General features: G+C 42.2%; 1 protein-coding gene across 1 annotated transcript in view; it reads right to left on the bottom strand.

Moving 5' to 3' along the window:
* Nucleotides 1-24,717, bottom strand: part of UXS1 (UDP-glucuronate decarboxylase 1) — a gene marked incomplete in the record, with an annotated part of 96,118 nt that overhangs the window by 26,613 nt on the left and 44,788 nt on the right. The window contains 4 exon segments of the mRNA XM_073614788.1: nt 9,771-9,828; nt 10,297-10,357; nt 12,724-12,767; nt 14,978-15,097. Coding sequence (XP_073470889.1) covers nt 9,771-9,828; nt 10,297-10,357; nt 12,724-12,767; nt 14,978-15,097 — 283 coding nt within the window.

The following is a 24,717-nucleotide window of genomic DNA, read 5'->3' on the forward strand; positions in this document are numbered from 1 at the left end:
GTTTATGCTTCCCAAATACGGCTTCATCAAAACTGCCCCATCAGAATTACCCCATCAAAACTGCCCCATCATATTCCTCTATTATAAATCAGTGCATGGTGTGTCTGTCCCCTCCCCCGGGCTCTGTAATCAGCTGCGATGCTCCAGCCACCTTCCCCCCTGTGTATAACAGAAGCTTTGGTAACCATGGCAACAAAACAAACACTAACAGTACACTCTGATTAATGGCTAAAATTTCCTGAAATGACCTCTAAACAAATGGCCGTATTTTAAAAACTATACATCCTACAGCGAAGATCTTTATATTGTGAGAATCACAAGACCCAGACCTAGATTTTGATGTATAGTATGTCTCTGAAATATTAAAAATGAAGGCACAGTCGCAGTTTAGAAATTGCCCTTCAAATTTGGAGGGGGCTAGAGTGTAGTTTCAATGAATGTCAATGGACGGCGTGAGTTGCAAACAAATGGTCATATTGTGAAAACTATCAGGACTATGGCTTAGCCGTGGACATGTTTAGTGGCAGCAGGGATAGCTGAACGTTTTGATATAAGATTTGTGTAGGTGGGCTTGAAAATGAGGGAGTGGCGGCAGTTTAGAAATCATGTTCTGATTTTCCAGCTTTTGTCATCTCCCACTCTAGTTTCCCCATTCATTCCTATGGGACCAATTTCGCCGCAAAAACGACGATATTTCGTGAACCATTCGGCGAAACGTTCCACAAAGTAATAGCACACCATTCGGGAACAATCCGCACGTTTCGGTATATTACTTGTCTATGTAGTGTAAAAACTGTGGGAGGAGTTAGGGTGGTAAATTTGGCTATAATAATAAGAATAATATATATGTGAGATAACAGTAAGTGGTCTTGCTATGCAAGAACACTTAATAATATATATGTGAGATAACAGTAAGTGGTCTTGCTATGCAAGAACACTTAAATATATATGTGAGATAACAGTAAGTGGTCTTGCTATGCAAGAACACTTAATAATGACTATATGGGTTATATACGACACCTACTGGTGGATGGACACTGGCAGATAGTGTCCATCAAATAGTCAAATAGTCCTACACAGGAAGGACCTCCGTTTTGTAGCAAAGCAATGAATATCCCAAAAAAGATGGGAGAGACCTCTGTGTCCCGTGATGTACTCCAAGAAAAGGATTTTACAGGTAAGTATGACAGGAAGATCCTAATTTCATTCATGGGACACAGCAACCATAATAATGACTATATGGGATGTCCTAAAGCAATGCCCTTGAGGGGAGCGAGAAAAATTACAGAAACTGCCACCTGAGGAGGACTCCTTCTGCTGCCCAAAACGTACTGTGGCCAAAGAAGTATCCTCCGTGGCTTTGATATCTGGTAAAATTCTGTGAATGTATGAACAAATGACCATGTAATGGCCTTAAATCCTGAGCCACTGACACCTGATGGCCCAAGACGCCCCCACACACCACACGCGCTTTTACAAAAAAAAAAAAAAGAAAAAAAAAGGGGGGTGGGGACCTTGCCCTTTCATTAGACCTCAAGTTTACACAGGCACTGCTTCATGTGGCTGCACTATCGCATTAAAGTTGCGGCCAAAATGCATGGCTTTCAAAATCGCACAAGTGTGAAAAGGGAGCCCAAAATTAAGCTTCTGCAGATCCAATGCATGCTATTCTGGAGACAACTCCTTCAAGTGCACCGATGCCCATGGTCTTCCAAACATGTGCTTATGCCATATGTATGTATGCAACATCTATGCAAAACATGCATTTATTCAAGCATGCGTTTAGGCAACAAGCTTGCAAGCATGTACAGTATACTATGCTGCCAGTGTCCATCCACCAGTAGGTGGTGTATAACCTATATAGTCATTATGGTTGCTCTGTGTCCCGTGATGTACTATAAAGAAAAAACATTTGCATTTAATAAACAGATCTAAACAAAATGTTTTCAGTTGTAAATTTAACAGACCAAAAGGAAGCACATGAGAAGTTGTGTAAAAGGGTTTACACTCAGTTTAAAATCAGTGTTCAGGAAACAGGTCCGCTGTTCTACAAGCAGATTATTCTGGGACAGTGGACATGGTGGGGATTGAGTCAGTGACACTACAGATTGAAGGTAGTGGGAAGAGTACTGAAATTGAAAGAGGAGGAGTGTGTGAATGGAGCTGGGCACAATGGAGGTGGAAAAGGAGACAGCAAAATTTAATCAGGTTATAGCAGGAACTGTGTTAGGCCGGCCATACATGGTTCAAAGCTTTTTCTGACAGGCACCCACTCCCACTTTTGCAATTCTGGCCTAGAAGAGAATTACATATTTTACCTGCTTCCCCATCCCCCTCTTTTCTGCCTGCAACCTGCTGGGACACATCACACATCCCAGGAGGCTGCGGGACCAATCTGAAAGTGCAGCACAATCTCGTGCATGCGCAGTAGGGAGATGAAAAACAGCAGGAAGTCCATTTGCTTGTCTTCAGATCCCTGGAATTGCCTTTTTGGCAGTGGGAGCAAAGAACAGGCCTGGGTGAAGACAGTGCTGGACTCCTGTGCTGGTGTCTGTCTGATTCCTAAATGTCAGCAGTCACAGTATTTGTAACTGGTGACCTAATCGATCCCGAGTCGTTTGTAGCTGCTTTGCCCCATCCCTCTTGTTCAATCATGGAAGGCTTTGAATTATGTGAACCATGCAATATGGCAACTATGTAGCAAAGCGTATCTCTCCTGTCATAGCACTGAAAGTACAGTGATAGCTATACTCCGACGCTCAGTAAAAATATAAATAGTATATAAAAATGATAAATCCACAAGGTGGCATGCACCTTGATGGACTTAACTTCTAAACCAGCAGAATCTTTAAAAAGGCTGTAATTACTGCAGTTCCATTTTAAAACGCATATTGGGTACCAAGAGCTGAAGGATTATTAACATACATGCCTCAGGACTAAGCACTGACATATGGCATTTTTTTTTGGCGTCTCCTTTAGAACTACCTTTTCCTATTTCTGACAAGCATTTGCGCCAGTTTCGGTAGCACTACTGGCACAAATTCAGGTTGTTTTTTTAATTTAACCTAATTTTTGTCTTCAGATTTACCAAAACCTTATAAGATGAGGTCAAACCTTAAGAGTTTCAATTCGTATGCAATCAGGCAGGCCCTTGCTTTACATGGTTTTGGTAAATCTGAAGGCAAAAATCTGCAGAAAATCTAATCGTGTGTATGGGGTCATAGTATCTAAAGAGGCCACTACCCTTGTCCAGGAGTTGTCATGTTCAGTTTGAAGGTTCACAAAAAGTCTCCTGACATTCATCTGAGCACATCTCCCCTGGATAAATCCTGTCTGGTCCCCATCAACCAACTCTAGGAAACCTGTTTGTAGCCTCCCAGCAATAATTTTAGCTAGAATTTGTGTGTCCACATTAACGAGATTGGACGATAGGAGTCACACTCCCAAGGATCTTTTCCCCTTTTAGGGATCAAAACCACCAAAGCTTCTCTCAGAGGGTAGCAATCTACCATCCGACCTGGCCGTAGTACACACGTAGCAGGTGAGGTGCTACACTATTCCTGAAAGCGTGGTACCACTCCGAGGGGAGACCATCAATACCTGGAGATTTTTGAGGAGCAAAGGAAGAGATCGCCCCCTCCACCTACTCTACAGTGATATCCGCTTCTAAGGCAGCACTGTCTTTGTTCGTCAACACAGGTAACTCGATATTCGCTAGATAGGTTTCCAATGCACCTCCTCCCGCAGAGGCACATGACACATAAAGCTCCCATAAAATTTATTAAAAAATATGAAATTGAGCAAAGACTTGCAGGATGTCAGCCAAGTCACACACCTCAGATCTGTGCCTAACTCACTTTTTATATATACACAGGGACGTACTCTGGTCTGGCTAAATAGGCCATAAGTCTGCTAGTCTTGAACCCAAACGCAAAAATGTGCCTCCTCTGTGCAAGTCTAAGTTTTGTAGTCTGGTCAGTCAGAGCAGCACGGTATTCCCTAGTTTTGTCCTGTAGGGTCAGTATTCTTTCCCACGTGGGCCCCTGACATATTCCGTTTCCACTAGGAACACTCTGTCTCTTTATCCTTCACCATAGAGGCCAAGTGTTTTTTTAACCCGCTCACCTCCGCTATAAACACCCCAGAGTCTCAGAGTGGCTTTAAAAGCCTCCCACTGAAGGAGATTTGACCCAGCATTTCTGGTTTTCAGCCCAGAAAAGATTGATAGCTTCAGTACATTTAGTCCTCATGCACATGGACGTTTTTACAGCTGCTTTTTTTGCAGCTTAAAAAGGCCTGTCTATGTTAGTCTATGGCTTCATGCCCACCTAGGCGTTTTTGAGCTGCAAGTGGCATAGGCGTTTTTAAGCTGTAAAAAAAACCCAGGACCAGTGCGTTCTGAAAGACGTTTTTCAGCTGTAAAAACGCTCTAACGCTAAAAAACGCTAAAAAACGCTAAAAAACGCTCAAACGCTAACGCGGAAAAACGCTCAAAAACGCTAAAAAACGCTATTGCAAAAACGCTGAAAAAAGCTGAAAAAAAGTTAAAAAAATTCACTGCAAAGATACTGGCGTTTTCATAACGTTTTTTTAACAGCCTGTGTGCATGAGGGCTTAATCTTTACATATTCCTCCTGCAACCAACTAGATTCCATCCGCCAATGATGGATCCCCGGTTTTGGATCCAAATTAAGATCCACCAACATGGGAGAATGGTCAGAAAGAGCTCTAGGTTAATATGTCACCTCCCTCTAGCTCCAGGCCTTCCCCCTCAGCAAGGATAGTGTCTATTCTAGGTTGCATTTTATGCATTTCAGAATAGCAGGAATACTCCTTAGCGTCCGCATGTTGAAAACGCCAAACCCGGAACCTATATGTAGACAACCCATCCCGCCAGGGGAGCCGGAGTTCCAAATGGCGCAACCAGCCTATCCATAGCTGAGTCCGCCACTGCATTAAAATCTCCCAGAATGAAAATCTTCCCTTCCGCTATCTCATATATAGCATGTCATCCAAATGAGACAGCGAGATGGGAGGAGGTACATATAAATTCACAAATGTCAGGAACCCTTTTCATCACTTTCACCACCAGAAGAACATATCTACCTTTAACATCAGTCTTAACTGCATGTATGGAGAAGGGCATAGTTTTAGTGACCAATGTAGAAACTCCCCTGGCACAGAAAAAGAAACTGGCATGGTAAGCTCCAGCAACACGGGCCCTCTTCAGAGAGATAACCCTGCAAATGAGTCTCTTGAAATAGGATCAAGTGCAGTTTATACTTTTTAATATAAAAAAAGACCAAGAAACGTTTGAAGGCCTCGGATGTTCCAGGATACAACCCTAAGACTCCCCCTTCCTTTGCAAATGATCATAAACAGACAGACCCCCCCCCCCGGTAACGAGGGGAGCCAAAAGCTCAGGGCCCCAGAGCTCCCTCCCCCCATGTAAATAAAACAGTAGCAGCTTAACAGGAGATGACTTATTACACACACACACACACACAGTATAAAGAATCTAGGGACAAATTTTTTTCTATATGTACAACAGAAAAAAAACACATAATCCCCCCACAACCCATCCCCGCGCCCAGCCCCCAACATGCCAGGCACTTTGATCCCATAACTGTTAACCAAGAACATGGAAAAACAGATGTGAGACTTAGTGAAGCCCCATATGACCTAGCACCGTGAGGTACTTTCCCATTATCCACAACACGCAGTTTAGCTGGGTATAACATACTGTTATAACATACGGCTATTCAGATCTCTAAGGCACTTCTTTACTTGCTGAAAAGAGGCCCTCTGTTTGGAGTGGCAGCTGAAAAAATCAGGATAAATTAAAATCCAATAACCATTAAATGCCAGCTCGGGACCCCTGTCCTGGCCCTCTCAGAATATTCTCCCGGTCACAGAAATGCAGAATCTTTGTTACCATAGGTCGGGAAATTGTTCCCTTCGGTGGGACTCCCCTCCACTCCTTCAGGAAACCCCACCAACCGAATGTTATTCCTTCTCATGCGATCTTCCATGTCGGCCATCTTTAAAGTATGCTCAGAGAGGGTTTTCTTTGCCACTTGAACAGCAGTGTCCAAAGGCCTTACAGTAGCCTCCAAAGAGGCAATATGATGATCTGTAGATTGAGCCTTTTCTCTGAGTTTCTGCATATCATGCTTCATGAATGAGAACTCGAGTTTAAGTTCCGCAAAATGGTCAATAAGCTTGTTCTGGCAGCCCTGTATGGCCGCCATAATCTGTGTAAGGGACAGCGGCTCCTCCTCCTCGGGTATCCATCCTGTCCAGAGATCTCCCTCTGCGTTTTAAATGAGCCCTTTGGGGTCTGGGACTCACCAGGTCCGGTGGGGGAGACCCTGGCTGAGCAACCTCCAAAGTTCTCATCAGCCGTGGCCATTCTTCTTGCTCCTCCAGGTCACCGGCACCATCTTGAGAGCACCAGGCAAAGTGGGCCAGCCGTTCTCCCGGTGTTTTGGGCCAGGGTGGCCCGTATTTGACCTCCCTCTGAGGTGCCTGTGAGGTCCCTGCACACATAACCCAGCAGTCCGGGTCAAAAATCTAGTGTTTTGCTCACAGGATCAAGGCAGAATCAAAAGCCTGCAGACGGAGCTCTGTCATATCTAGCTAATTTAAACTGAAGGTTCAGTTGGGCTTTAAGAGCCAACTATTCTAAATTGCTCCAATCAGGGGTCAGCAACCTATTCCACATCAAGTGCCATTTTTAAAAGCATCACATAATCAGGCTGCCAGTGATCAATAGCACACTATAGCCATAGTTTTATTTTCCAATTTTTGAATACAAAGTTGTATTGATAATGGCAAGTAAAACTCATTAGTTATTTTATTAAGTGGCGCACATACACAAAACAGGTTTATATTTAGATTTCAGATCACCAAAATGTCTGCACCTTTTTACCTGAGATCACCCCAATTCCTGCACCTTTATACGTCAGATCAGCTACAAATTCCTACAAACCTCAGATCACCCCCCATTCCTGCACACCTCAGATCACCCCAGTTCCTGCACCTGTTCTACTAAACCCCCATTCATCTGTTCCATCGCTGTACCCCCATGCACATCTGTTCCATTAATGTATTCCCTGCACAACTGTTCCGCCACTGAAGACCCCTGAAGCCTGTTCCACTCCTGCACATCTTTTCTGCCACTGCACCCTCCTTCATACCTGCTTCATCACTGTAGCCCCTACACACATGCTCCGCTGCTGTACCCCCTTGCACACTTCTGTATCCACTTCCACATCAGTACCTTTTCAGCCTTGCCATCTCAATCCCACCACCAAATGGCCAACAATAAGCCTATTTTACGCACAGAAGTTAGCTTTGTCGGTATTTACATGAAAGGCAGACGCAGAGACATAGTTGGTTTTGTGAGTATTAGGTGGTGCAGACAATATTTTGTTGAACTAGAGAAATCTTGGAGCACTTCTTCACCCCTTAATCTCTGAAGGTAAAACAAACCTTAACTAAAAGCAAAGCATTTTTTTAAAGTTTTGGACAGAATGGAGATAGATAAGAAAACAAACATGTCTGTGACCCCATTAGGGAGATTCACCCTCTTGATTTGTCCTGTTTTACTTTAACTTTCAATGATAATGGTAAAGCAAATCCCAAATTTGGGTTGTCACAAGATAAAAAGTAGGAGGGGAAACCTTCCAACGGGGACACTAGTTCTGGACTACCATTATTTGCAGGGATTTCCTCACTTCCTGCTTTGAGTATGGGACAGGAAGTGAAGGGAAAGCTCCGCAATGGGCACAGTTGAAATCAAAAACACAAAACAAGTAAAAAAAAAAAATACACGGGGGGGGCTTGGGCTTGGGGGTCATAACCCTCCCTTACTCTATCCAAAGATGGAAAAAAAATGTTTTGCCTATAGTTGTACTTTAATCCCTGAACACAGTTTTACAACTTCAGGGAGTTTAAGTAGAACTGCACATATAATCACAACTACTTAGTATATCCAGGTGAATTATACCTTGTTTGTTTTAGAATAAATTGGGTCTTCATTTTGGTGGTAAATGATAATGGGTGTCTCCTACAATTTTTTTTTTTTAATATAAAAAGGAAAACTTTGATAAATGAGAATAGTAAAAAAAATATTTTTTTAAAACTTATTTGTAAATGTTTTGTCATTGCCATGACCAACCACCCAAAAGAGAAAACCCCTCATTTTATTTTCATGACGATACCACATTCTGCTTTTTCCTTCAACCTACCTAAACACACTTACAATAAAGTTTTTTCCTACCTAGAACACACTAAACACTACCTAGAACACACTTTTTTTTTCTTTTTTTTTACATGGTTACATAGTCACATAGTAGGTGAGGTTTAAAAAAGACACAAGTCCAACCTATGTGTGTGATTATATGTCAGTATTACATTGTATATCCCTGGATGTTGTGGTCGTTCAGGTGTTTATCTAATAGTTTTTTTGAAACTATCAATGCCCCCCCGCTGAAACCATCGCCTGTGGAAGGGACTTCCACATCCTTGCCGCTCTTACAGTAGAGAACCCTCTACGTAGTTTAGGGTTAAACCTCTATTCTTCTAATTTAATGAGTGGCCACGTGTCTTGTTAAACCCCCTTCTGCGAAAAAGTTTTATCCCTATTGTGGGGTCACCAGTACAGTATTTGTAAATTGAAATCATATCCCCTCTCAAATGTCTCTTCTCCAGAGACAATATGTTCAGCGCTCGCAACCTTTCTTCATAACTAATGTCCTCCAGACCCTTTATTAGCTTTGTTGCCCTTCTTTGTACTCGCTCCATTTCCATTTGCTGTGCCTGGCTGATGCATGTGTAGTAGAGGGTCACACAAGATACTGTGCTTTGTAATCCAAGCACAATATTATGCACGTGCTGGCTGCGCACTAAGTCAATGGCCTCTTACTGCATGTGTGCTTAACAGTCACAGCGCCAGACTTCAGGAAGACAGGAACACCTTTTGCGCATGCAGCAGTGACCTCAACTGTGCACACTCCATCTAGGTACAGAGCCAGAGTACTAAAAGGTTGTGGCTCCTACTACGCATGCATTAGACGTCCACAGAGTTGATGGCCCCCCCCCCATCTGCATCTCATATACACAGCGCATGCATGTTGGGGTGTCACCTGGGAGACAAAGATGACTTCTAATAGGAGGAAGCTCAACAGTGGAAACTTTCGTGGGCTGGTAATGCTGTAAAGCAGGGGTCGCAAACTGGTGGCCCTCCAGCTGTTGTGGAACCACAAGCCCCATCATGCCTCTGCCTGAGGGAGTCATGCTTGTAACTGTCAGCCTTGCAGTGCCTCATGGGACTTGTAGTTTCGCAACAGTTGGAGGGCCGCCAGTTTGAGACCCCTGCTGTAAACACTGCACAAAACTAGTAATGGGAAGGAATGGTGGCGTGGGGGATTCTAAAGCTACATTTATTCATTTTTTGTTAGGAGGGATTCATATCACTTTAAATGAGGCAACGTGCAGTAATCAGAATTTAATTTGCTCTCGTCTGACTGAAATCGTATTGGTTGTTAGGAGTTATTGTATTTTTCATTTTGTAAAACTTAACTGAGTGATTACGGCCAGCAATTTTAATGCTCTTGAAGATATTTGTGAGCAAGATATTTTTCAAGCACTGTCGCCAGGCACTTGGCTCCGATTACAGTCCCTAAAGTCACCATCTAATTAACCACCTCATGATTACAAATCTAATCAACAACTGGCAGGATATCTCAAGGGCAAAGAAAACTCACCAACAAGGTGTTTAATTAATCTGGCAAATTCCAGGATAGTGTGCTCTTCCGGGTTCCCCTGTGGAAGAGATGAAGGAAGATTACAACATTAATTGCAAATTTCAGTTATTAGTGACTCCATTGCTCTGCTGAATACAAAATTAGGCACTTTGCTGTCAAACTTTTCTGGATCTCCCACAAACGCACACATTTTTGTTTTAGAACATTTATTTAAATTTGGTGACCTATGAAAGTTCGAGGATAAAATCTTAGGGCACTAGAGTCAGGCAACAAATTGAAAAAGTTAGTTACAAGTTTCTGTGGAATCTCAATTGCTGTCAGTCTAGATAAGATGTTGTTGTTTCCATCTTTTTCAGGAGGCATGGAAAATATTCTACATTAGCTTAAAAAATTATGTAGATCCAACCAACGCAAAGCAGTCATTTGCATAACATTTATTTGAACTGTAAAGATTGAACTGTACTTGAGAACATATAATGTGACATAGAACAGATAAAGTAAAACATGACAGATGAAGTGGGCTCACCAGATTAACAGGGCTGCTGACATTACTGTTCATTAAAGCTACAAGTCCATTAACCAAGTCACTGAAAGAGAAAAAGTGGTATTCTTTATTTTGTTAGATTATACAGCATATGCAAGTGTATACCTTCTATAAAAACTGTAAAATTCCTAAGGAAAAGGTGTAGTGAAACGTAGGAGATTTTACTAGCAACTATTTCTTTTAAGTGGAATTCCAGGCTATACCTACAGAATGCCATATACTTCTTCGGACTCTAGACATTAGTTGCACTGGTGTTTACAATATAAAATATATAGGAAAACACACTGTGGGAAAATATTTTTGTATGCTTTGTTTGTGATTTCGATTCATAGTCTGCCTAGCCTACCCTTCCCAAGAATTGGAATAAAACGCACAGGACCCAAAAAGGTAATACATTGGGAGAATGGTCAGTAGCACTGGATGTTGAATATACACACAAATGCATGGTGTGAAAGACATATTTATCATATTTTATTATGATAAAAGTACAAACAACCATAACCAGGGCAGTAGAAAGACAAAAGACAAATGTTTTAGAGAATGAATGCTTCACAAGCATGTCTGCAAAGTGGTAAAGGGCTTCCATGCAGTACCAAGCTTATACAAAACAAGCTGTACTGATGACATGCTCACAATACCCGTGGACTACAGCATATAAACATAATATAACTAATCTAAATGTTTGTTTTCTGTTTGTTTTTTTTACATACTCTAAGGCCCCTTTCACATGAGCACTGGTGGGATGGCAAAAGCAGGTGGCTGAGGCGTGGTTTTAAAACCTGGTAATGGCTGCTGTATGCCCCCATACATACTGTTGATACAGCCTGCCTATGTGCCCCATAGATGCTAATGGGGCCACATTGCAACCACATCTAATGGATGCAGTTGTGGCAAACAGATGTGCGGGATCATCTGTGCCACATCAGTTCTCAACCATGTCACATCAGTGAACATCTGTGCCTCACAAAAGTGTAATAGGTAGTCAAATTAGATTTGAAATTATGTCCCTAGAACACCTGACGGTGCTCCCTGCACGTTGGGCCTTTGTATGTGGCCAGGCTGTGTAAGTGTCTCACAAATGTGGTATCGACATGCTGAGGAAGAGTAGCAGAATGTATTTGGGGTGCAATTGCAAGTATGCATATGCTGTGTGTGAGAAATAACCTGTTAATGTGACGATTTTGTGAGAAAAAAAAAAAATTGTTTTGCAAAGAATTGTGGGAAAAAATTACAACTTCAAAAGAAACTCACCATGCCTCTTACTAAATACTGTCTACGTTATAAAAAGGTGCCATTTGGGGGGTATTTGTACTGTCCTGGCTTGTTAGGGTCTCAAGAAATGATAGACCTTAGCTTGAAATGAGATAATACACAGCCCCATGTTGCAAGGATCTGTACACAATTCCTGGAAGCATCCCAGTTCTTGCATGGCCAGCATACTCACCCTACATGTCACCCAATGTGCATGTTTGGGATGCTCTGGATAGGCGTTTACGACAGAATGTTCCAGTTCCTGCCAATATCCAGCAACTACGCACAGCCACCTGAAGAGAAACTGACCAACATTCCCAAGGCCACAATCAACAACCTGATCAACTCTATGCAAAGGAGATGTGCTGCAGTGCGTGAGGCAAATGGTGGTCATACCTGATACTGACTGGTTTTTGGACCCCCCAATATAGTAAAACTGCACAGTTTAGAGTGGCCTTTTATTGAGGCCAGCCTAAGGCACACCTGTGTAATAATCATGCTGTCTAATTAGCATCTGGATATGCCACACCTGTGAGGTGGATGGATTATCTCAGCAACGGATAAGTGCTCACTAACATAGATTTAGACAGCTTTGTGGACAATATTTGAGAGAAATAGGCCTTTTGTTTACATAGAGAAGGTTGTAGATCTCTGCGTTCAGCTCATGATAAAATAGGGGCAAACACAAAAGTGCTGCGTTTATAATTTTGCTCAGTGTAGCTTAGCAGAGAGCTGGTCTATTCACAGCACAGCTCTGAAAGTATCTGCCTATGTGGAGGCTGTCTCCCAGTGTAAGCAAAAATCCACACCCGCTGATGATTGAGGAGAAAATTCTAACAGGATGTGCACTCTCCATACAGTATATAAAGCTGAAGACAGAAGATATACACTAAAAAACTTATGTAGGGAGATTTGTTTCATCCCTGTGTATCATCTGAGGCTGTTCACTTTACTGGGTATATGTGAGAGTTTACATCCACTAAGTACAGTGGGGTTTGTCAGGTCATGGGTAAAAAACATAGCTATACTGTATGCAGCTTCTAAGTTAATTATACTGCAGTACAATCTATTATGGTAGAGTAATACTGTACGTGCTGCACATAGTACATATCCCAACCATGGTACAAGAAACAAGGGTAATCTGTAACACCAGCCTACCTGACATACTGAAATGCTCTGGTTTGAGATCCTGATCCGTATACCTATTATAACAAAAACTACAATTATCACAGCACTCCAGAGTCACTTGTATAGCAACATTCACATCTGGTTAGTTTGACATTTTAAAAGGACACGCAGCATTTTGACCACAAGAGGGAGACATTACATAAAATAGCAAAATTGGAGTACAACCTAGATAATGGGCTTAAATTGCTTTATCCCTTCTACACCAAAGCTGTCTTAGGAGAAACTGATGCCTACTCTGACTGACAATCCCTGAAAACGCTACTTCCCTGGCTGTTATAGTAACCCACTTTCTTAATCAATGTCCCAGAACAAGCATGGAGTTGTGGAAAGTTGACAAATTAGGTCTGTTTGGATACTTGTTCCATTACTGTTAAATTATGAGTATCAGCATGAAAGTCAGACAACTAGCATTTTGAGGAGATGGCAGCATTAGCAGCCCGTTTTCCCCCTTTGACAGGTTTCCTTTACATTAACTTATGTCATGGAAAACAGCAGGGACAAATGTATAGACTTTTAGAAACCAGGGCAACCACTTGGATCTGATGGGTCGGTAGGTTAATTAACTATGTTCAAATTTATTCGGAGCAACGACAGTTTAACAGAATGTATAGTCATTTCAATATTCTTTTTTTCTAGATACATGTAAGATTTTACCTTCATGTAAATAGTTACTTTTAACAGCCCAATTCCTGTGTATAATTTGTAATTATTTATGCAATGAGAGCAACCATAATTCACAGGCTCTACAAATGGTTGTGATTTGATGCTTCTTCCCACAATAGAAATCTAGGATGGCTGACTCTCACAAACAATGCAAATCCTGCAAGACTGATATCTTATCTTGACAATTATTAAGTAGTTGCAGAGTTATTGTAGTGGCACATCTACAAATCTCTGCAACATTATGGATGAGCTAGGATGAAAAAAAAAAAAAAAAAAAAAAAAAAAGAGGAAGTCATATAAAAAAGGACTTTGATACAATTATATATGCTATGCAGGATGTACACCATAGTTACCCTTACAAGAAGAGTTTAGGCCAGCCATAGAAGGTTCAAATCTTGGTCAGTTCAGCAGGAACCGTCCGAGATTCAAACCATGTATGAATAAAGCTGAAGGTACCCAACCTGATACTGATCGATCAACTTTGGTATAACCAGCCTGCTGGATTTTACATGTGATTACCCGTGGTTGCAGGAAAGACATTCCAGCGGAGGGAGGGGTTGCTGATCATGTTTTACCCTAAATAAAGGTGTCACATATATAACATGTTCAGAAAGGTGAATTTATCTTTTAAAAGTAATAGATTATTAGAAGTGGATGGAACTTGCATGTACATTAAATAGATAACGATTTTCCAAACGAACAATCATTTAATTTTGCCAAACAAATCAATGCCGCTGGACTGTAAGGCCCCTTCCACATGAAGTGGATCCGCTTAACGGAGTCTGCCAGCTCAGTGGGAGATCGGTCCGTTGATCTCCGCTGAGCTGGCGGATGACAGGTCCCTCTCTGGTCACTGAGCAGGGAGCGACCTGTGAGAGCCTTGCTACTTTCTATGGGGAGATCGGACAAAAACGCCAAGACGGATGGCAGGCGTATCGCCATCTGCCTGTCTTGAGCTTATCGGATGGCAGACAGGTGTCAGCGGACACATCTCCGCTGACATCCGCCTGCCCATAAGGAGTCAATGGATCAATGGCCCGCTTGGATCCGCCTGAGAAACAGACAGGCAGATCCGAGTGGGCTTGTCGTGTGAAAGGGGCTTAAGCATGGCAACATAAATGGTAAAAACAGTGGGCTTCACGTAGAACCACTAAAAGCAGTACTCTTATTGCTTAGATGGTCGCCCTACAATGGGTGCACAACATTGTACCAAGGGAACAGTGAATCTGTCCACAGCAAGCCATAATTTGATTTCATAGTAATCACATTCTGCAGCAAACTGACAGCTGCAATATTAGGACCCATTTACACAATGCTATTCATTACTCAGATCAAGTAGTTAACAAAATTGCAGCAAAAAAAACAAAAAATAAAATAAACAAACAAGAAAACAAAACAAAACCAAAATTGCATGAACAATTTTAAAGCAAAATGTGGACATCAGCATCTGCTGGAATGGGCTGAACCTAAGACACAAGTTCCAATCTGGGTAAGATTCTAGTGTTTATTTTTTTTAATGAGCAAGCTTAAATATCTGTTGATATATGCATAATGTACGTACAGTTAAAGGCTCTCCCTGAAGTGCCTGCAGAATAAAGTTACTGACGACTCTTCCATCATTCATGTGCATGCGGGGGCCAAATGTATTAAATATCCGAGCCACTCTGACCTCCACACCTTCCTGTCAACAATAAAGACAACAGTTTAGGGAAAGGGTAGAATGTCATAAATAGCCCAATATATAGAGAAATATTTGTAAACATCTGCACATATAAGGCTGGTTCGTTTCAGTATTTTCTATCACAATCACCATCGCATATGATATAATGTTGTTAAAGGCAAAACTTCTAAAGGCAAAACTTCTTTTATATAACATCTGTCAGGTTTTTTTTCGTCATCTTTGTCCCACTGGGGAGATTTCCCTTCACTTAGGGCCCTTTCACACTGGGGCAGTGGTAAAGCGATGCTATTGTTAGCGCTTTACCGTCGGTATTCGAACGCTAGCGGGGCGGTTTTACCCCACGCTAGCAGCCAAGAAAGGGTTAAAAACCACCGCAAAGCGCCTCTGCAGAGGCGCTTTGCCAGCGGTATAGCCGCGCCGTCCCATTGATGTCAATGGGCAGGAGCGGTGAAGGAGCGGTATACACTCCGCTCCTTCACTGCTCCAAAGATGCTGCTAGCAGGACTTTTCCCATCCTGCTAGCGCACCGCTCCAGTGTGAAAGCCCTCGGGGCTTTCAAACTGAAATCAAAGCAGCGGCACTTTCGTGGCGGTTTGCAGGCGCTATTATTAGCGCGATAGCGCCTGCAAACCGCCCCAGTGTGAAAGGGCCCTTACAGGAAGTGAGAGGAAAGCCCTTCAAAAGAGGGAATCACTGGTTGTCACCAGTACTAGTGCCCCATTGGAAGATTTTTTCCCTTTATTACTGCTCAGGGGACAACCCAGAATTTGAAAATTTTCCTTTCACTATCGATGATGACGGCAAACAGGACAAATAGACAGGGTTAATCTTAAGAGGAACACAGGCAGCAATGAAAACTTGACAGGTGGTCTTAGCCCCTCTCCACTTTACCCAAAACACACACAAAAAAAGTTTTGCCTTTAGTTATACCTTAAAGCTGTTCTTTAAGGGTCCATTCACATTCGATGCATTTGCACATGTTAATCAATGCATGCCAGCACATATACATTGTAAAATCCTTGTATTTCAACAGGAGCAGTTCACACCAGTGTGTTGCGCTGCCCTGCACTGAAAACAAAACAAAAAAAAAAAACCCTGATTATTTTTTCGACAAATCGCATGTAAACTCACTGCAGGACACAAAACAGTCACTTGACATTTCGTTTACAAATAAAGCATAGAGAAGTTTAATAATTCAAAAAAAGCCCTCATGAACACTGGGCATTTACTTTTCTCCTCTGAACACCAGAGCTCCAGGCAGGAAAAATATGCCATAAAAAAGACGTTTAGGCACGTTTAAGCGCAAATGAATTCTAACCCCCAGAATATATTAATAATGTGGCAAATGGAATCCATTAACACCCAAACACTTGACGTGCCTATACATGCCTAGTATTTAGACACGTTTAGGTGCGTCAAGCGTTTTCTCCTTAAAAGCTCCTCTCCTGAACGTGCTGCCAACGGTTTATTTTTCAGCCTGTAAAGGCTCCTCGTCTAAATAGGTCTGTAAACGTCTGTGCATAGACACATAGGCTAATATAATAGAGGTGCTTTTACAGGCTGAAAAAATAACCCCAAACCCCTGTAAAAAAAAAAAAAAAAAAAAAAAAAAGCACTGATACACAGCATTGAAATGCAGATCAACCCACACTTAATGCATATATTACAATGTGAAACCCTTATAGTGGAGGGAAAGGGTGATTTTTTTGACAGGTTTCATTAGCTTTCTGTGATCCCACTAGGGAAATTTCCCCTCACATACTGTCCTAGTGACATCAGGACAAGAAATCAATTGAATAGAGGGGGTGAATACCACGGCATGAATGCACAAAAAAAAAAAAATAAATAAAAACACACAACTCAAGGGATTTTAACCTTTCCCTACTCTTCTACAAACAAAAAATAATTTTAATGTGGTTTCTGCCTCAATTAGAGAGATTTCCCAAAACTTCCTGTCAGTTACCCCCTGGCCACTGGGGAGGAAGTGAGGGAAATTCCCTATGATGGTGTCAAATATTACAATAAAAACCTGACAACTGATAGCTGATCTATTCATCCTCCTTTCTAAAAATGTGGCAGAAAACAAACAAACTGGCAATTCATATGAAATGAGTAGGATAGAAGTGATAAATCGTGGTTTACAAAAAAAAAAAAAAAAAAAAGTGACGTTTATTATAGGATGTATACAGGCAAGATAACAGTGGCATTGTAAGGAGATGTTTAACCATAACTGCTTAATAAAACAGAAATCGGAAGCAAAATAAAACGCTTCTACGTTTTTTTCCACAGGTATGAGTACTGTTTTATACATATCAAGTCATATTTAAAAAAAAAAAAAAAAAACTTTACATTAAGTAACTTGCATGTTATTTGAATTTACATTTAAAACTATTCAATTCCAGGATAAGGACACTTTAAAGTCATCAAGTCCTAGATCCACAAATGAAGCTCCCTTTCTGTTCACACACCTGGTGCAATTACATAAATAAAACATTAACAAAATGAAGAGTGCAATTAAATACTCCAAGCATATCTTTGTCCCAAACACCACCTGTTCCCTACTACTTGCCAAAAGAGTGTCAAAATCATTAAATGGAGCAGAGGTCAGGCATACTATGTTATGTATGATTGAAGTGATCAAAATTTGGAGACAGAGATAGATTTCAAAATATTAGAGGACATCCAATATACATCATATTGTAGACTTAAAGTGATATTAACAGCAAAAAAATAATAACAAACGTGTTATATACTTTCCTCCTCTGTGCAGTGGTTTTGCACAGACACGTCCGGTTCTTCTTGGGTCCCTCCCTCCTGTCGAGTGCCCCCACAATAAGCAGCTTGCAATGGACTCACTCAAGCAGGCGAGCTCCCGAGCCACTGCTCTGAGAGTTCATTTAGACACGAAGCTGCGGCTCAGCCCTACACCCTCTCTCATCATTGGCTCACTGGCTATGATTAACAGCAGTGGGAGCCAATTGCCCCCACTGCTGTCTCAGCCAATGAGGAGAGAGAGTCCCTGGAGAGCTGCTGCTCTCGTGCGCATCGCTCGATCAAGATGGGGCATGGGTAGACATTGGGGGGCTGCTGCTGCACACAGGTTTTTTACCTTCATGCATAGAATGCAAAAGGTAAAAAAACCTTCAGCAACACTTTAAATATTACCAGTGGTTAAAGGTTAAGCAATAGTCTAATCACCAAACAAATGGTATACCATGTGATGCACACATTTTTGGATACCGTGTGTGCTGTGATCCAACTCTAAGCTGATAAAATACAACAAAGTATTGGTGAACTATTTCCAAAATGGCTGAACGTTTTTCTACAATTGAGGAGTGCTGAGATTATCTGCTATGCTATTTGTACCCCAGTCTGTCATCCAAACATGCCAAGTAAGTATCACTCAGTTCGGGGTATAAAACAATACCACGCGCACATAAAAATTCTGACTTGTAAATGCCTCATGTTGGAGTACACTTAAGCCTAGTACATACAGGCCAAATGTCGGGCATCATTAGCTGGTTCAAAAAAAGGTCTGCCGATTGGCTCCCAATCAGTACTCTTAGTCAATGGCTGAGAGTCCTGACCAAAGTGTTCTAGCAGGGTGGACCGTCCCCATCAGAACACAATAGAACAGCAGGGGCGATCGCTGTACTAATGTCAGATAGTTAGTTAGTAGAGCGGCTCCTGTTAAGCGATCAGTTTTTTTTATTTTGTTTAGCCCTGCTGGGTTGAACGAAAAAAAACCTACTAGTGTGTCCTAGGCTTAAAGGACACAGGACTGATATTCAAACCATTATATGCTGCTTCCTTCAAGTGATTGGACACTGATGAAAACTTTTGCTAGGGCTGTCCCTAAAGCGTACTCATACAAATCCTGCCCACTCCATGAGGCTCCACTTTTTTTTTTTTTTTTTATAGCAAGCCAGAGGGGAGAGAGCTGTACTGTACTCCAGGATATGAAAATTTTCAGGTAAGTGAAAATTCCTATTACCGTAAGTGTATAGTACAGGACTGACATTCATAGAACATGGGATGTACCCAGGCAACATATTCAGCGATTTTTCTCTACTTCTCATGAAGATAAGGCACATTTTTCCTTGTGGACTTCACAAGATAGCTCAAAGTTCCCATAATATTATGTCTCCCAGCAGAACAAAATGTAAGCCTTTTCTTTTAAGAAATTATTATATAAAAGAAGAAAACCAGTAGAGTGAAAAAAAAAAAAAATTAACAAAAAAGGTGGACTTTCCTTACAAAGCTTGTAGAGAGCTCTGCGCAGACAGGAACCAGGTGCCTGATCTTGCAGGAGTGTAGTGCACATCAATCCTCAATATTCTCGGCGGTGGCGTAGGGCCTGCTCATTGCAATCAAGCCATGAGGCCACATCTTGGGCTGATTCAAAGAAGTGTGCCCGTCGGTTAGCAGTGACCCTCAGCTTAGCGGGGTACAGCATGGCATAGGGTAATTGCAGAGACCTCAGATGCCTCTTTACATCTGAGAACTTGGCCTGGCGTCTCTGCACTTCTGCAGAGAATTCTGGATAAAAGGATGCTGACACCATTAAACTGGACATTGGCCCGCTCCCGGGCATTTCTCAGCGCAGCTTCCCTGTCCCTGTAGTGTAGGAGACGGGCTAGGATGGGCCTCGGAGGGGCGCCTGGTTGCAGTGGGGAATCTTGTGTACGACGAGCCCTCAACACTACAGAACGTGGAAAAGGCACCCTTTCCAAATATTTTAATAAGCCACCCTTTAACAAGGGAGGATGAGTCTGTCCCCTCGGTTTTCTCCGGCAGCCCCACTATGCGCATATTGTTGCGTCTCAGGCGATTTTCCATGTCATCAGCTCTATTGTTGGTGTCTTTGGCTAGCTGATGGGTGACATGGGCTTCCCGAGCCACTGGCAGCAATTTATCTTCAATGTCGCTTACTCTGCTCTCCACTGCAGTTGTGCGTTCCCGAATCTTTTGAAGATCCTGCCCCAGCAGCGATACTTCCTCTTAGGCCCCCAAACTGTTCCTTAAGTGTATTCACTGAAGCTGTACACACATGCTCTGATTATTTCAGCCAGAGTCGGTTGCTCAGGTTTTTCAGGATCTGTGGGCAGAGAGGGGAGCAGCTCTGCAGGGAACTCAGGCTATCTGTGCCACTCTGCGTCTCCCGCAGACTGCCCCAGTGTGTCATATGCCGACAAGTGCGATGACTCTGTGGCCCGCACCCAGCGGTCTGGTTCTGATGTCCCCCCAGCTTTTGGGTATAGTACAGCATATCCCTTGGGTACTCCTTACCCTGTGTCTTTTTGCTGCTGCCCTCTTTAGCTTTCTCAGCACCCCTTGGCGTGCGCTGTGCCAGGGCCGCGGCGGCACCATCCTATATTTTCGGGACCAGAGAAATACTCCTTTTTGTTCGCCATTCCGCAGGTGCAGAGGGCCAGTGGGTGGACCGGGTCGGTAGCCAGCTGGAAAGCAATCTGTCATCGCTGGATCGCTGCTGGGAGGGGATCAATTGCCTGTGCTGGAGCGGAGCTGTGAGAGATACTTCCTCTCACATGCTGGTCCTAGCCATGCCCCATGATGCCATTACTTCTTAAATAGCATCCCAATTGTGGTGAGATTTTGCTGCAATTGTTGGGCAACTGCACTGCAATAGCGGCAAAATTGCAATGCGCAAAGCTTGTTGCTAAAAAAAGGAGCAGGAGCTTCTTTTGGGCGACAGCGTCATACGTTGCGATTTACCACACCGTGATTGGGGTGCCATTAAGAAAAATTGGCATCGCAAAAGTGTCCCAATTTTGGAATCGCAACGATTCCGTCCGTGATTAAAATCACCTAGGTGTGGAGCCTAAAAGTTCATTTTATATTTCTCAAAATTTCTAAGAGATAGTCATTTTACAACTATATTTGTTTTCAGTTTGCAGGGTCTATCATAAATCACCAAAAGTTTTTCAGGAAGCAAAACCTTTGAAGAAAAATGTTGTCCAGTTAAAGGAGTTGTTAAGGAGGTGCACACAGCCACTGCCAGCCCCTGTGCTAGGATTACATGATGTATATACACCTTTTTCTAAAATTCTTATAAATACAGTTTTTTCTCATGTGACTGCCCGTCACTGTCTTCCTCTGACGTATGTATTACAGAGAGAGGGGCTGAGCTCTCCCTCTGATGTCTGCTGGGCAGTCACATGACCTCAATACAAACATTGGAGGAAGACAGCACCGGGCGGTCACGTGGCCACTGATCGGGGATAAGAAAAACGGTATTTATAAGAATTTTAGAAAATGGCATATAGTATTTACAGTATCTCCCTCACATTTTTGTAAATATTTTATTACATCTTTTCATGTGACAACACTGAAGAAATTACACTTTGCTACAATGTAAAGTAATGAGTATACAGCTTGTATAACAGTGTAAATTTGACATCCCCTCAAAATATCTCAACACAGCCGTTAGTGTCTAAACCGCTGGCAACAAAAGCGAATACACCCCTAAGTGAAAATGTCCAAATTGGGCCCAATTAGCCATTTTCCCTCCCCAGTGTCATATGACTGTTACAAGTTCTCAGAGTGTGAATGGGGAGCAGGTGTGTTAAATTTGGTGTTATCACTCTCACATAGAATGCATTAAGAGAAAAAAACCTTCTGCCTTTAGAACCACTGAATTAAAAAATGTCTTTATACAGCATATTTATGTCAACTACGCTAGTTAATCAGCAAAATATTTCACAATAATATAAAGCAAACACAAGGAAACTGATAACCTCGCTCTAAAAACAGAATAGGAGTGCTGAAATGTCAACCTAGACCCCAGAATTTGGACAGCTTGAATTACTTATTTGCTAAAATGGTCTGGGCACCTGTTACAGTCAAATGATTTCATGAATACTGATGTCATTCTGCTTATCCCACAGACAGCATCAAATTCTAATCACTTGTCACCTCTTATTGCCCAGCATCCAGTCAACACTTTGCAGCAAATGCTCTGGATGAATAGAATTAAAAAAAAGAAGAGGTATTATGCACACGGCCATATGAAACTATGGCAACTATTGTGCAGGAACTCTGTACACATGCAATGTTTGAACATTTTACAGGACAGTGTTAGATAGAGGTCGACTGTTATATCGGCTGATATTTGGCCTTTTTTAAGAAATCAGCATGGGGCGACTATTATGTAAATTAGGCTGATTAACACTGACCACACCGTGCCTGTTCCTCCTCCCTTCCCCACACTCCATTGGCAGGGGCGCTGTGTATATGAAACTGACATATGTAACTGAATGCAGAGAGAGACCAGCTGTCAAAATTGAGCACTGATGTTGGGGGTGGGCCGCTACATGTATGTGGCTCCGCCCCCTTTCTAAAGCAGCCCAATCATTGGCTGGTGTTTTATAGCTGCTGGGTCCCGCCCACCCGTCATCACTGCTGAATTTTGACAGCTGGTCTCTCTGCATTCAGTTACATATGTCAGTTTCACACACACACACAGTAACACTATATGGGCTCAGTGTGAAACCTGCCAGTGCCACCTATCAGTGTTTCTAATAGGTCCCATCTACCAGTGCTGATCAGTGCCATCTACCAAGGCCAATCAGTGCTTCCAATCAGTGTACTGTACTGAGGACATCAAGTGTGTGGTAGAGTGACAGGCACAAGCAGGGGGGAGTGGAGTGGGAGAGCTTTATGAGATAAAGGGGGGGGGGGCAATAAATAAATCAGAAACATATTGGCCGCCCCGATTTTTAAATATCGGCATCGGCCAGAGAAAAACCCATATCGGTTGACCTCTAGTGTTAGAGCACAAATGGACTCTATTGGGTTAGACAATATAGTTACACACTGCTGATAGCAGGAAGCTGCCTAGTGCAGGTGTCTACCACCTAGTATTCTTCTGTTGCTAGGATGCAGTACAGATGTACAGAGTACATTCACACTGTACATATGTAAATATTAGCACAAGCATCTACATGTGTACAGTGTAAAATATGGTCCATACGCAGGACCACTGACACAGATTTTTCATAATCATGATGCGAAAAAAAACGCATTTTTTGCATCCATGTGCATGAATCCTAATAGAGAGTCCTTACTAGGGATGAGCAAATTGGGTCAGGTTCAGTTTGTGGGAAGATCGAATCCAAAGGAAAGTCTACATAACCCTGAACATAGCGCTGAACCCTATGTCTATTGGATGCGACTAATGTCATTTTTTATGGCTGGGCACATGAATTAGTGCAAAACATTTTTATTTAAATATGAGCAAATGCAAATGAGCACGTAGTTCCCACACGCATATGTAAAAAACAGTGATTGCACCACAAAAAATATCTAAAAATGAAGAACACCATCGTTTAAATGTTACACATAAAACTGAATATGTAAAAAGGAAATCAAGGCTGCAAAGATTCAAAACGAACAGCAGACTGCAAAAAATAGGATAAACCCTCAAAAAAATTCCAAATACAGTGGGGAAAATAATTTGATCCCACGCAGATTTTATAAGTTTGCCCACTTGCAAAGAAATGCAGGGTCTATCATTTTTATCATAGGTGGATTTTAAAATGAGACAAAATATCAACCAATAGGCCAGAAAAAACACATGATACAAATGTTATAAGTTGAGTTGCAGTTCAGTGAGTAAAATAAGTATTTGATCCCCCAACAATCAACAATAAATTCTGGCTCACACAGACTGGCTACAGTATGTGCTCATGTGGTACAGAGATTAGTCATGTCAATTTAAGAAGGTGCTCCCAACGACAACTTGTTATGTGTATAAAAAGACATCTTGCCACAGAATCTTTCTTACGTTCAAACCTCACCGTTATGGGCAAGATCAAAGGGCTGTCAAAGGACCTCAGGGAGAAGATTGTAGACCTGCACAAGGCTGGAATGGGCTACAAGACCATCAGCAAGAAGCTTGGTGAGAAGAAGACAATTGTCAGAATTATTATTCGCAAATGAAAAAAATACAAAATAACCATCAATCTCCCTAGGTCTGGAGCTGAATGCAAGATTTCACCTCATGGGGTAGAGATAATCATGAGTAAAGTGAGGGATCAGCCCAGAACTACATTGGAGGAGCTGGTGAATGATCTCAAGGCAGTTAGGACCACAATCACCAAACAAACCATTGGTAAATTAATATGCCGCCATGGATAGAAATCCTGCAGTGCCCGCAAGGTCCCTCTCCTCAAGAAGGCACATGTACAGGTCCATCTGAAGTTTGCCAATGAACATCTAAAATGTTTCAGAGAAGGATTGGGAGAAATGCTGTGGTCAGGTGAGACCAAAATTGAGCTCTTTGAAATTAACATGCGACGTGTTTGGGAGGAAGAAAAATGCCGATTATGACCTTAAGAACACCATCCCTACTGTCAAGCACAGAGGTGGAAACATTATGCTTTGGAGCAGTTTCTCTGCTAAAGATACAGGCCGACTTTGCCGCATTGAGGGGCCAACGGACAGGGCCATGTATTGTAAAATCTTGGAGAACCTTCTTTCCTCAGCCAAAACACTGAAGATAGGTTGTGGATGGGTTTTCCAGCATAATTACCCAAAACATATTGGCAACAAAGGAGTGGCTCAAGAAACAGAACGTTAACCACTTCAGCCCTGGAAGA

The sequence above is a fragment of the Aquarana catesbeiana genome, linkage group LG02, assembly GCF_042186555.1.
Source record: "Aquarana catesbeiana isolate 2022-GZ linkage group LG02, ASM4218655v1, whole genome shotgun sequence".
Classification (NCBI taxonomy): Eukaryota; Metazoa; Chordata; class Amphibia; order Anura; family Ranidae; genus Aquarana; species Aquarana catesbeiana.